General features: G+C 35.1%; 2 protein-coding genes across 3 annotated transcripts; both read right to left on the bottom strand.

Moving 5' to 3' along the window:
• Nucleotides 1-467: 467 nt before the first annotated feature.
• On the bottom strand, nt 468-5,364 carry LOC112789571 (condensin complex subunit 2). 2 transcript variants are annotated; one of them, XM_025831523.3, is made up of 14 exons: nt 4,914-5,364; nt 4,712-4,816; nt 4,152-4,269; nt 3,854-3,927; nt 3,716-3,776; nt 3,427-3,627; nt 3,028-3,326; nt 2,762-2,906; nt 2,411-2,667; nt 2,290-2,320; nt 2,010-2,152; nt 1,720-1,830; nt 1,253-1,500; nt 468-845 (listed from the first exon to the last, which is right to left on the bottom strand). In XM_025831523.3, the coding sequence occupies exons 1-13, from the start codon at nt 5,193-5,195 to the stop codon at nt 1,306-1,308; spliced, it is 2,022 nt and encodes a 673-aa protein (XP_025687308.1). In that variant the 5' UTR covers nt 5,196-5,364; the 3' UTR covers nt 468-845; nt 1,253-1,305. The 2 variants fall into 2 exon arrangements, with proteins under 2 accessions (XP_025687308.1, XP_025687309.1); XM_025831524.3 differs by having other exon boundaries at nt 3,854-3,921; nt 4,914-5,336.
• A 773-nt stretch (nt 5,365-6,137) lies between these two features.
• On the bottom strand, nt 6,138-10,556 carry LOC112789570 (uncharacterized). Its single transcript, XM_025831521.2, has 5 exons — nt 10,106-10,556; nt 9,158-9,314; nt 8,089-8,139; nt 7,879-7,971; nt 6,138-6,589 (listed from the first exon to the last, which is right to left on the bottom strand). Exons 1-5 carry the CDS (start codon nt 10,261-10,263, stop codon nt 6,530-6,532), a joined length of 519 nt encoding a protein of 172 aa, XP_025687306.1. The 5' UTR covers nt 10,264-10,556; the 3' UTR covers nt 6,138-6,529.
• Between the last annotated feature and the right edge of the window lie 3,104 nt (nt 10,557-13,660).

Here is a 13,660-nt window from a genome sequence, read left to right as displayed (position 1 = left end):
GAAGCAGTGCCACTACCAGGCCGCTGCTTCTGCCCCAGCCAATTCAGCCATCATCTTCCCTTCACCTGTTCATTATCTGCTTCCCAGGTTCCCATTTTCATTTGTTGAGTTATGTTTCTTTCATTGTATTGCTTTTAGTTCATTTTGCTTAATTTGGTTAGTTAGAAATGCATGTTAGTTGCTTAGGTTGTTAAATAATTTGAGTTGGATAATGGATTTAGGTTTGTTTTGATTCATGCTGCTGTTTGAAAATTTTGCTGTTTTGATTCATGCTGCTGGTTGAAAATTTTGGCTTGTCTGATGCTGCTGGGAGCTTTAGGGGGTGGGAGTGCCACGTAGGTTCGGAAACCCACGAACCAAGCTCAGATTCAAGCTAGGACACTTTTGTCAGACGGACAGCATTTATCATGGGTACAAGATTAGTTTTGAGCTTTCATGGGTACAAATGTCAGCGTTTTCATCTCTCATGGGTACAAATGGTCATTTATTCGATAGAATAATAATCTTTCTATATTTTCAATAATGATATTCAATAATACTAACAGATTCTCAAATCTCAATCTACACCATAGAGCGAACCACTCTATAGACAATGTAGCATTTAGCGGCAATTACAACCATTCATACATCCATGAATGAATGGCGTATTTGCACAACCACTGGCAATGCTCATGAAAGCAAATAATATAATAATACAATGAGCATGAATGGAGATTTAAACATCATCAAAGGTCAGAATTAAACCACCGTAACCAAACTAGTATTTGCACAGCCAAGATTCAAGGCAAAAGCAAACTTGCAACTTCAATGCTTCATTGAACGTGGTTAACATGTAAACTCCCCACCTGAAGATTCAAAGCAGAAATGAGAAATTTTGAACAACTTAATCGTTCTCTATAATACAATATTTATCTGTTAAACTGTTAACTATCATCCAAAGTTGAATGAGAAAGTTCATCACCATGATGTGATGTCTATGAACATGGGGGAAACGAAAGCAATTTCTGAAGAATAAAAGCTTTGGAGAATAAAAGAGGAAACAATGAAATGCAGATTCTTCAAAATATCTATCTGACAAAGCACAGTGCATAGAAATTGTAAGAGTCACCTACCAGACTATGTTCTAATTCCCAAATCAAGGGAAAGTGGGTGAAAAAAGAAGAATCTAAATAAGAGGAAACAATGAAATGCAGATTCTTCAAAATATCTATCTGACAAAGCACAGTGCATAGAAATTGTAAGAGTCACCTACCAGACTATGTTCTAATTCCCAAATCAAGGGAAAGTGGGTGAAAAAAGAAGAATCTAAATATTTGGAATGCATATGGCTAGATCATCCAAGCTGGGGTAGCCTTGAATGCTCAATCCTTTCTCATTTGCCAGATGCAACAAACATATGAAGCACAAATGGGGAGAGATGTCACTGATAGTTGCAGCAGCATTGCAGTCGCTAGGAAAGTTGGCCAATACACTTCTGAAAGATACTGTTTCTTTTTTACCCTATGCAATGTAGAAAGGGTTAAAAAAAATCATGTCAATGCAAAAATTAGAAATTACTCAACAGCAAAGACAGAAAGAAACTACATTCATTATCTACTGAACTATAGAATAGTGAAGCAAATATGTACCGTTAGCAGTGCAAAATAGCAACATAAATCAGGAAGCAAACTCATTGTGCGAGGAAGAATTTTAAGTGATGGAGTAGAAATATTAGCATACCTCAAAAGACAGGTTAGCAGATTCTTGAACATGGTTCCAAAGAGTAATTTTCAGTTCCTGAACATTAACTTGCTTGGAAGTTTTGTCGTACTGGACTTCAATTTTATTTACCTGTATTATTCATAATGAGCATATGCTTCTAACTGCAATGATTTTGATTAAAGACTAATGATGAGTAGTACATGCGTCGACAAACGCCATTACACCTTCATCAACATCTATGATAATATATGAAATGGTCTCATATCAATAACTAGTGCATAAATATTCAACAAAAGTTCCTAACTCACCTGACGAGGCTGACTAACAAGAGTGTCAGAGTCCTCTATGTCACTATGAACATCACCTTCATAATCACCAGGCTCACCACCACAAAAACTTCCATTATCCCAGGAAGGGAATGACTCATTATTGCATTGTTCTCTAGATTCATCTACACACGCATGGAATTTGAAATAAAATCAGGAGAAAGATAAAAATATCCAAGCATGTATTGACAATCCAAACATAATATGATACTGAAGATAGAAATTATGGTAGTCATAAATTAGCAATAGCACAGCATTGTACCTGAGAGCCTTTTTGCCCTCCTCCCGAGACACTAGAAAAATAATAGAACTTATCAGAGATTTAAATAAATATTACTCCAGAAAAAGAACTTTGGAAATAATTTCTATCTTGAAGAAACTACCTTCACATCAGGCAGAAGAAATAATTTAACAAGATCCTCTGGCTGGTAGTGGCAGTCCTCCGGAAGTTTTGTATTGCAAGGGATTCTGCTCTCGGGGAGCAGCAATGTTTTGGGATTCTTGGGAGGATTAAATATATCTAACATTTCCTTCTCAAGGAAAACTGTGAAATCTAAATCAATTTCTTTCTGTTTCTTACTCCTTGGCGCCCTAGTCTTTAGGGCTGATCCATTTTCAGAAGGAGGATGAACCTCTGAGACTACAAAACAGATACTAAGGAAATTACCATACTGAAAATCTGAAACTTAGAGACACAAGCATTATTAGAGGTTGTTGCTGGCCTTCAAACGCACCTTTAGATTTTTTATATTTCCAATGATCAGGGCCTGCCCATGCATTTTGTTTTGAACTAAAACCCAGACTCAAAAATAGGAAACTATCGACATTACCAAATCTGTCGTCCGTATCAGGGTCTTGAGAAGAAAATAGCCCATTTTCCTACAATATTTTGAATTTATTTAAATATGTCCATCCATACTAAATATCAATAGCAAACTTTTAAAATTCATCCAAGGCAATCAATGATTAGAGATTAATAGGGCTGAAAAACATAAGAAACCTGAGGGTAATCAGGAAAACTTGGATCAGCATCATTGGATACGAAATCATTAGATCCCAAATCAGCAACTGTTGGCTCATCATGATCATCACTCCAGGCCATGCAGTTCTCATGCTCTTCTGTGTCAGCCCTCATTTCACAGTCAAAAGGCACCTCCATCTCTTCAGCTGTATTTTGGCCATGAAATTGAAAATCGGTGGGCCTTCTGTTACTTTCATCAAATTGGTTCACTATAGTCCTGAGAGTTGGAGAAATTTCATCCTTCATACGTACTTCCAGCACCATGTGCTCAACACAATCTATTACAAAAAGTCAGTCACCAACTTATCATCAGCTATGTTGAATGTATTTAGATGTAATTAACAGCAGTTTCACCAGATCATTCAAAAAGTAACTCACCCTTGGCAAAAGAAAGATCGATAGTATCTGATATATCATGTTGATTTTTACTTGTCATGCATTTTGCAGGCACCTCTAGTGAATCAAAGAGCACCCTACATCCACCATATACACCAAGATTATTCATTAAAAGACCCTTGGCTCCACCTTCATCAAATTTTGCCGTTGTCTGACGGTAGAGGGGATCCACAACAAATGCAGCTGCAAAAACATATGCATTTTCAGCACAATCAGAACCCAGGACACACTTCAAACAAAACATGGACCATAAAAAGGGATTAGAAATCACCATCAAACTTCTTCACGTTAAGAGCCTCAAAAGATGATTCCAATGTTGACAAAGGTGATAACTGCATGAGCAAACTACTGTTACAACTATTCAAATAATGATTAACCAGACAAGTCCAGAGATCCAAAGATTATTTACCTTTTTGTCTGTCTCTTTCCAGCTTCTTTCTTTTCCATTTTCAGTGTTATCACCCTCCACTGTAGCATCTGCATCTGACAACATGAATTTAACCTTATAACCGATACAGAACAAAATATTAGAAAATCAATAGTTAGTTAGAAATTATAGCACTTGCTAAACAATGATTAAGAGGAGCAATCCCCAAAGACCCCACCCGCAAAGTAAACTCAGTAACTGACTACATAAGCCAAAGAAGGAAAGAGGAGAACAGAAATAGTAGAATTGAAGCTTGAAGAGAGAGGGTGATAATTGAAACCTTGCTCAGCTTCTTGGCCAGCTCTATTCATCCCGCCAAGTACTTTATATGCCTCAGAATGCACTGAATCAACCCTTAACGAATAAATTTTGACTCCAGCCTCAAGAGTGCAGCTTGCCTGCACAAACAAACTCAAAATGAATATACACAGACTACACATGCATAACTAAGATTTTAGAACCATTGCTGCCAAATTGTTGTACAATCACTGCCGTAGTTCATCAGTGCAATTCATAAACAAGGACAAGTTCTGCAGAATCTAGAAGCAGAGTGAACCAATCCTCATTGCATATAGATTTGGAATTACTTTTAGTGGCATCATTGCAATATAACAAACTTTATAAATGATTAAACTGAGATATGATATATAAACATTGACAAACTCTACATACCTAATGGATTATTGTAGCCATTGTTACATGTGCCGCTAATTAGCCCCATTTGCGCACACATAACCTTACTCATACATATTCTTCGCAGTAATAACAATTTTTTGAATCGAATAGTTAGCTATAACAACATCGGAAAACTGAGTATGCACGAATTAAGCACACACGCACCTTCTGAAAATTAGTCTCCACATCTCCATCTTCTTCTCCAGCCTTGATAATATCAGTTATGTGGTCAATCAAATTCAACTCCCACGTGTTTTTCTGATTAATTTTCTGCAACGAAGAAACATTTTTTCGGAAGAAGAAAAATCAAAACACAATTCAGTTCAACTAGTATAACTTTTTCTTATTCTTTTTCTGTCTGTCTTACATTTTCGCTGGCGAGCTTGATGCAGTTCTTGAACAAATCGAGGATCTGCTGCTTGTTGAGGCACGGGTCGGAGTTGGCGTCGGAGGATTGGGAGTTCAAGTTGGCGGCGACGTTCTTGCGGCGGATGGCGGCCGCACGTGCAGCACGTGCCTGGGCGCGTTCCAGTTTGTCATCATTGGAACCCAAGAAGAAGGGGCTGGTGGGGGACTGGATGCGAGCGGCCATGGGAAGCCTCTGCTTCTGGCCGGCCATGGTTGGGTTCGGGCTTAGATTTTCCGCCATAGCAGCAACAGCAGAAGAGAAGAAGAAAAGAGAATTGAATTAGGGTTTGGAATTGAGAATTTGGGGTTGGAATAGGAGCAGATCAGAGAGGAAGTGGAACGGGGTCGTTTCCCTCCATTTTCGTAATTTGAATTTTGATAGGTTTCTTCTCTGAGCAAAGTTGCAAACTAGGAGGACCTGTTTGGGAGAAGAGATTTAGAAGAAGCGTGGAGAGAGTCGTTGATGTGCTTAGTTTAAAGTGAATCAGGACCGTCCATTTACTTTTTTCAAACTTCATACAATTTTAGAACTTAATTATGATATACACTCCAAAATTCCAACTTGTTAAAAAAATCAACGATATTAATTATACAAAGATAAACTGATAAAGTATATTTTTTATTTTTAAAATTTGTCAAAAATTTTAAAATTATTCCTAAATTTTATTTATTTTTTAAAATTTTTTATTTATATCAAATATAACTGATAGTTAAATTTTCAAAAAATTTAAGACTAATCCAGTAATAATACATGACAACTATCTCTGATTTACTTGCGTTGATAATTGTTCTTATAAAATTATTAATTTTTATCAAAAAATTTTTGGAAAATTAGCCATAAAGATATATTTGATATAAATAAAAAAGTTATGTAACAAAATTAAAACAAAATAAAACTTATAAATATTTTTAAAATTTTTAACAAATTTTAAAAATAAAAAAGTATACTTTCAAATTATGTATTTGTCATATCATCAAAAATATAAATGGTCATTCAAAAACAAAATACAACTAAATTGCTGTATAAATCATTTTATAATTTATACTATTAACAGTACATTAAAAAAATTTCTTATTAGGAAAAAATATCTTTCGAACAAGAGTGAAATAATTAGAAGCACGATCAATAAATCCGAACATATAAACGATATTTACATATATATAATTAAAACAAAATTCACAATTATAGACAATCTCATAATCATATATCACAAACTAGATTTACATTTATAGTCAAACACAAAAACCAACCTCCACAGCTTGTGAATTTCACAATGGAAAGACCATAGTTTATATCAAATGGTGTTCAATAAAAATTAACCTATACTGCAATAGTTAACACTTAAAGGATGAACTAATTAACGCATACAAGAGAAGTTGGAACGTCCAAAAAATCAGGAAGCAGGATCTCTCAACACCGAGGTGAACCATCAGAACCAGTTTACCCTAAAGAAGCTTGGAACAACAGCAGGCTTTCATGCCCTTTGGACGATGATTTTGTGTTGGCTACGAAGTAACACTTGTGATTGGACAAATGAATTACAGAATTAGTATCGATCATCATCACACAGAATATTAATGGGGGCCTCTCATCAAAAATGCTATTATGCATCCCAATATGCTACCAATAAAAACCTGTTCAAAATAGAAGAGTGGTTATTCGTGTACACATTCACTAATGAGACAGAAGCAGATAAAATAATCCCAACTAATTGGTCGAATTCAAGCAAATAAATTGGCCACAAAAGAAAAGAGAGAATAAACACCTAAATTGGTTCTAAGGAATTTTAGATCATACACTTTCGTTCTAAAACATTTTTATTCTCTAGAAGTCCTATTACACCTGTCGGACAGATTGGTCTCTCTGTCATTTTGATGGAGACTAATTTGTCTTATAGTGATATTTTATGGAACCTATAATTAATAAAATTTATTAAGTACTTATTTGTCCAACATGCATATTAAAAATTTAATTGAAACTGACAAAAGGACTACTCTATCCGTCGGGAGTAATTAGCGAAAACTTCTAAAGAATACAAATTTGTTAGAGGGCCAAAGTGTTCGTTTGAAATTCTTTGGAGACCAATTTGAGTGTTCACTCAAAATAAAAATTTACAACTGACATAGTATTTGGTAGCACAAATGAAGTGAAGTGAATTGTGGAATCTAAGCAGCAACAGTCAATTAGAATTTAGGAACTAGATGGGGATTAATTTTTAAGAGTAAATTACGTTAATTTACTTTTAAGTTGTACATAATTACAATAAGGACCAACATCTCCTTAGCCCTTAGGTTTAGTTGATATCACATATGATATACTTGTATTATGTGAAACATAGCATTGAGCATTCCAGTAAACAGTACACAGACCTCATTACAAGCACGACAATAAGACTGACCTCCCTTGTAGAGAGATCGGTCTAAGCATGACAAGTCAAGGGACAAAAGGTACTTATCCGACCACTGGAAAAGAGGGTCAATGGTTACTTGTGAATTATTACCTAATCTCATATAAGGTCAGTGTAATTTACTTTTTACTTTAGTAACTGCATAGATAGCTTGCAGCCTTGGAAAATCGTCGAGATTCATTCGTTTTTTACTGGAAAGTGAAAAAAGGGAAGACTATAAAGAAGAATTTGATTAGTTTTAATTGCAAGAAGATCTTAGATCTAGCAGCATTAATTTTCACGCTTAAGTTATGCATGCAATTTGAAAATTAATCACAGTAAAGAAAGGGATGGCTTTTAGCATTTTAATTGGCAAACAATACACAATAATAAGTTCTGGTCATGAGTTAGTCTTAAATATTTGTTGCATAATGGCATGCGAGTAATCCTAAGCTATTTCATCAATGGAATTCAAAGAATCGAAGCCTAAGGTTACCAAAGTACCAGACATAAAAGGGAAACACTGTAAGAACCCACCTGAAGTGGAGTATGGCCAAGTGAATCACGCAGAGGTCTGCAACTAGATAAAGGATGTTCTGGTGGTAGCTCACACACAATTTGATTCAGCAACTGCAGTGAATGTTGACGTTATTTTGTGCCACAAAGCAATATGTGCAATTTATAATATAAAAACTTAAGGGTAAATGTCAAGGCAAGAAAGCGATGCTACCAAGGAAAAAATCTTACTTCTGCCTGCCGACCTGCATGAAGTCTAACTCCTGAGGCATCATACATTACCTATCAAAGTTAGATAAGAAATAATTATCCCATCCAATTGAAGTGAAAACATTGAAATGCTGAAGATACCCATAAAAAGAGGGGAAATCACAACAGCAACATAAATAAATAGCGGATAGAGAAAAAAGCCCCCAATTATCAGTATGTTTGTCAGAACAATCATGTGAGAAAACAAAGAGATGAATACCAAATGAAGGATACAGATTAATAATCCCATCCCATGGAGACAGTAAACATATAGAGTTTAAATCCACACATAAAATAGAAAGAGCAGTAAAGAAACTCTTCCAACTACATGAAACTGTATAATATACAAAGATAAGGAATCATGATTCATTATTCAAGGATGCCATTCCTAATTTTCTCTGTGTGGTAATCAGCATACTACACAAGATTACACTTTCTATTGCTTCATAAAAAAAAAAGGGAAAGGTACAAGAAGTGAATTCCAAACCTAGATACTTTATACCATTAAATATTCACCAAGTAAATCACCATTTTAACACCCCCCCCCCCCAAAAAAAGATTGAAATGACATTGTGGCTCCCCAAAGATTTACTTTCTCCGACAAGTTGCACCAAACCATCTTTTGGTACATTTTGTTAGAAAGAATAAATCTTTGAAGTACCACGATGTCACATTAATCTTTTGGAAGTCATTTTGTTAGAAACTAAATTTTTTTTCGACAAATAGTCATTTACCCATATTTCAACCAATAAAACCACCAGAAAATCACAATGGAAATGCTGAATCTGCTAGCAGAATGTATTTTTGGAGGACGTTAATAATTTGGTATAGAGTATCTTAACGTTTTGAAAGAATTCAAGTGTGGCATCCGGATTCATTACACAATACACACCATATAAAAGAACATTCACACATAAAACCATAAGAGCACATATGTTAAGTTAACGATACTCCATTCATATCAGAACTAATAATGAAAAGTATATCAGAAGAGAAAAAGTAATACAACATGAGCAAAACTAAAAGAATTTATCAGCGATGATTGACATACAATACATGACAAGACGACAGCAATTGCAAATGCGGATGACCCTGTTCCTTCTTGGAGACCTATAGCCACTGCTAGTGCTGATACCGCTGCAGAATGCGATGAAGGCATTCCACCAGAATCAAGCATCCTTTTAGTATCCCATCTCTTTTCCTTATACCTGAGTATCTAGGAGAAAATTTTGGGAGAAAAAATGAGCTCATATTCCTCATACATCAGAACTATGGTATATAACAATAAAATTTTTCAGGTATACTATCCAAAATGCAAATTCAAAGTAGATTGATTTCACGCATGAAGCTCAAGGATGCTACGAAAACTGTGCTTCCTACAAAGTACACACATACCTTCAAATTCACAAAACCATCGAAAATTTGAAACAAAAAGGATTGGGAGAGTAACTAATCCACAATCACTCTCAAACAAAAGTAAGAGGTATGTATTACAAGGACTTATTAAAAAGGTCCCTTTTTGTCATCATTATAACACATTACATTCCTCATCCAAGACTTACATGCATCAACACCATTTCAATTCAAAAGATAGACTATGACATCCTTGAGATTTAAGTAATATTACATTGGATACCTCTGTATACTACAAGAAATGAGACTAAGCACCATGTAAACATTGAAGGAAGTGAGTCCAATTTGCCCAAATGTAACACAATAAGTACCTATACAAGCACACCAATATGGATTTGCACATTCATCTACCAAAACAAAATAGGCTAATCTAAATTAACTAATCTTCAGTGGTAAAACCCAACCAAAAGTAAATTATTGCTCTGGAAATGAAGAACAGCAACCCCCCCCTTCCTTTTCGCGGGCAATACCTTGATCTAATTGATACGAGAAAAACAGAGTTGAAATATTGCACGGACGAATAACTATGAGAGTGAGGTCGAACAATTGAAGGGTTAAAAGAGGAAAGAAAGGAATGTGTACGGACCAGGTGGTGAAGATCTTGAGGAACTGGGCGAGGGCGCAGGCGAGGAGGGCGGCGAGAAGAGGGAGGTTGTAGGGCAGGATGGAAGACGAGGAAGGAGAACGTGGACCGGCCCGTCGGCCCAAGCCCGCCGCATCGGACAATGTCATGACTTTGTCCATCGTTTTCACTTGAGTTTGCTTTCCTTGTCGATTTCGAATAATTATTATTGAGTTGAAGATTGATTCCTTCAGTTTGTACAGAGAGAGTTGGTTCCAAGTTAAGTGTAGTGCTGCGCCGTGTCGGAATAATGCCAGATGGAGACCTTCCTCCTTCCACCAATTAATTTCATTCGGATTTGGGATTAATCATCGCATCTATTTTCTATTGCCTTTTCTTTCTGTCTTTTTCGTAGACTTTATATGGGTGCCGTGTTTTTTTTTTTTGGTGACTATATGGGTGCCGTGTTTGGAACGAAGAAAAAATGAGTGTTCTTTTTTTTATAATAATTCATGAAAACTCCCTCGAAGACGTCTTTTTTTTTTGAATATATATATATAATTGCATTCCTTGTTTAAAAAAAATACAATATTTATTATAAAAATAAAGACAAAAAAAATTATTTCAATAAACATCAAATACTAGTAAAAAAATTAAAAGAAGAGATTGAAAATTTACAAAAGAAGAGATTGAAAATTTACAAAAAAAATCGTATTCTATAATTTTAGTCATTTGTTGTTTGAACTTTTTTATTATTTCTATAATTATTGTTGTTGTCAACTTCTCATCTTTAAAGATCTCTAAATTTTTTGTCTTTTACAATGTTCTACACAGAGATGTAAGGAGTCATAGAAGATTATCCTCTTTCAATGTCTCTACTTACCGTTTGTTACCAGATTGCAAACTCCATGGTTCCATTTGCATTATAGCATTCACAAAAGGAGAGAAAGACCAAATCTCAAGAGTAGGACCACATTACATCAAAGCGTAAAGTATTGTTTTATTATCATTTTTGCATTTTAGACATATTATTGAAGTATCTAAGAATCTCTGGTTGATCAAATTGAGTACAGATAATTTTTTAGGGGTTGCTCTTCACAGAAAAATTTTGACTTTAGATGGTAATTTTAACCCCATAATTGATTTCCAAAGCGTTGAATTCATCATCATCGTTAGAAGGTGCTCAACTGGCACATGAAAAAAAATCATAAGTCAACCAGTATCTTGAGACCACATCGTACTACTTCCTCTTATTTCAGGCCCATTCAAGCTTGTCCTCACCATTGTCGTTTAGTAGCAGAGAGAGAATTCGTAAACTGAGCTAAGGGAAAAAACTGCTTCAACTAGCTCTTTATTCCATCTTCCATCCACTATAAGTAAATCATGTAGCCAATTGATGTCTGTTACTGGATTGTTGTTGTTACTGAGTCTAAAAAGTATGGTGGGGGTAACCATGGGTCCTCCCAAATACGAACATTTGTGCTAAATTCTATACTTCATCTCAAAACATTTTCTACCACTTTTCTTCCCGCCAGTAGACTTTGCCAACCCTAAGAAGGTTGGTTTCCTTTATCTGCCAAAAGGGGTTAGTGTATCTATAGTATTTTTCTTTGAGCATACGCACAAGTAGCGAATTAGGCTTAGTAGTAATTCGCCAAAACTGTTTACCAAACAAGGTTAGGTTCTGGGCTCCAAGATCCTTGAATCTCAATTGATCTTCCTTTTTGGGTATGGTCATACAATCCCAACTAACCCAAGCCATCTTTCTCTCCATTCTTTTTTGACCCCACAAAATTGTCTTAGAATCCTGTGTATTTCTTCCACTAGAGAATCTAAATTTTGAAAACGAAAGTATATATACTGGAATAACTTCTTCGACAGTTTTGATTAAAATATGTCTGTCACCTGTTGATAACAGACTCCTCTTCCAAGTCTGGACTATTTCTTTTTCTCATCCAGGTTAGTTGATCTTCGCCTTCACAAATAGTATATTGATAATTGTCTCTGCGATTTTTGGTTCAAAAAATTTTGCTATTTTTGACTAGTTCCATGTTCTATTAGACAAATTTAGGTCTAAGACCCATTAAAGGACTCTGTATGTGTGTTGGGTAGTAATAGGCATAATTGTAGTGTACTCCTTAATCCATGAATCTATCTAAATGCTTATCACATTTTTCCTAGCAATTTTTCATATCAATCCTTTTTTCAGGACTTTCCTACCATCAATGATACTCCTCTAGCCCATGATAGGTTATTTCGTATTTCTGCTCTCAGAAAATTTATGAATCTATAATATTTGCTTATGTAGACTTTATTAATAAGTGAATTTAGCTTAGTAAGTAGCCTCCAACTTTATTTTTTACAAGCATTGTAAAGTTGAAAGCCTTCTTTGAAATTCAGGCCTTCTTGATTTTTAGGTCTACAGTAATCTGCTAACTTATCCATTGCATCTTGCGCTCTCTATTTTTCTCCACTAAAATTGTAGGATAATACGTTGTAATGCCTCAAATAAAGTATTAGACAATCTAAAATAGCTCAATATATAAATGGACACTACTGTAGCCACTGTCTTTATCAGAACCTCTTTATCACTAGGGCAAAGTAGAGTTTATTTTTGCTGTTGGAGTTTTTGATTGATCTTATCTTTAATATATTTGAAAGTAACTCTCTTGGACCTTTGTACAACTGACGACAACTCCAAATACTTATTTTGATTCCCTATATGCAGGATCATAAAAATAGTTGCTAATAGGTCTTAGGTTTGAAGTGGAGTATTTTTACTGAAGAAAATAGGCGACTTGTCTAGATTAACCACTTGACCATTCATATTCTCATAAGTCTATAAGGTACGAAGTGTGCCTCGGCTGTATTATTTTGTAGCTCTACTAAATAAAATTGATTCAGCTGCAAAAAATAAGTGGTGATTGTGGGGCATTTGCGATTTAGTCTCAAACCAGAAAACTCCTATCTCTGTTCTCCTCTGTGGAGTAGATGAGAGAGACCATCTGCACACACAAAAAATAGGTAGGGAAAACAAGGTTGCGTCACATGGTCTAAAATAGCCATGTGGTTGATCATCCATATTAACAGAGTAAGAAACCATTGTCACACATTCCTTAATCCAATCTAACCATTTGTCACAAAAAATCCAACTTTCTCATCATCGTCCAAACAAAAGACTATCCAACTCTATCATAAGCCTTGCTCATATCAAACTTTAGTGCTAGGTCACAATCACTATATCTCTTATTTTTCAAAAAATGCATAAACTCATAAGCCATAAGAACATTATCACTAATCAGTATTCCTTTGACAAAAGCATTTTGATTGTCACTACTCACTCTATTCATCACTACTTGCATTCGATGGACTAAAATCTTAGAAATAATTTTATAAAAAACATTACTAAGACTTATAGGCTGAATATGCTTCATAGTGCTAGCATTATCAACTTTTGGAATAAGATAGATATAAGTGTAATTAAAAGCTTTCAAAATTTTACCTCTTAAGAAAAAGCTTTTGACTACTCTGATCACATCATTCTTAATTGTCTCCCAAAAGAAGTGAAAGAACTTAGCA

Source organism: Arachis hypogaea, chromosome 3 (assembly GCF_003086295.3).
Source record: "Arachis hypogaea cultivar Tifrunner chromosome 3, arahy.Tifrunner.gnm2.J5K5, whole genome shotgun sequence".
Taxonomy (NCBI): Eukaryota; Viridiplantae; Streptophyta; class Magnoliopsida; order Fabales; family Fabaceae; genus Arachis; species Arachis hypogaea.
The sequence above is the reverse complement of the archived record's forward strand: the minus strand, read 5'-3'. Positions and strand labels throughout refer to the sequence as shown.

Coding starts and splice junctions, on each gene's coding strand:
- LOC112789571 (XM_025831523.3), bottom strand. CDS start 5,195: ATGGCGGAAAATCTAAGCCCGAACCCAACCATGGCCGGCCAGAAGCAG. Junction 4,817..4,913: donor TCAAGCTCGCCAGCGAAAAT/GTAAGACAGACA, acceptor TCTTCGTTGCAG/AAAATTAATCAGAAAAACAC. Junction 2,153..2,289: donor GAGGGCAAAAAGGCTCTCAG/GTACAATGCTGT, acceptor ATGCGTGTGTAG/ATGAATCTAGAGAACAATGC.
- LOC112789570 (XM_025831521.2), bottom strand. CDS start 10,263: ATGGACAAAGTCATGACATTGTCCGATGCGGCGGGCTTGGGCCGACGG. Junction 9,315..10,105: donor CTCAAGATCTTCACCACCTG/GTCCGTACACAT, acceptor CTAGATACTCAG/GTATAAGGAAAAGAGATGGG. Junction 6,590..7,878: donor TTGGCCATACTCCACTTCAG/GTGGGTTCTTAC, acceptor TATTTTGAACAG/GTTTTTATTGGTAGCATATT.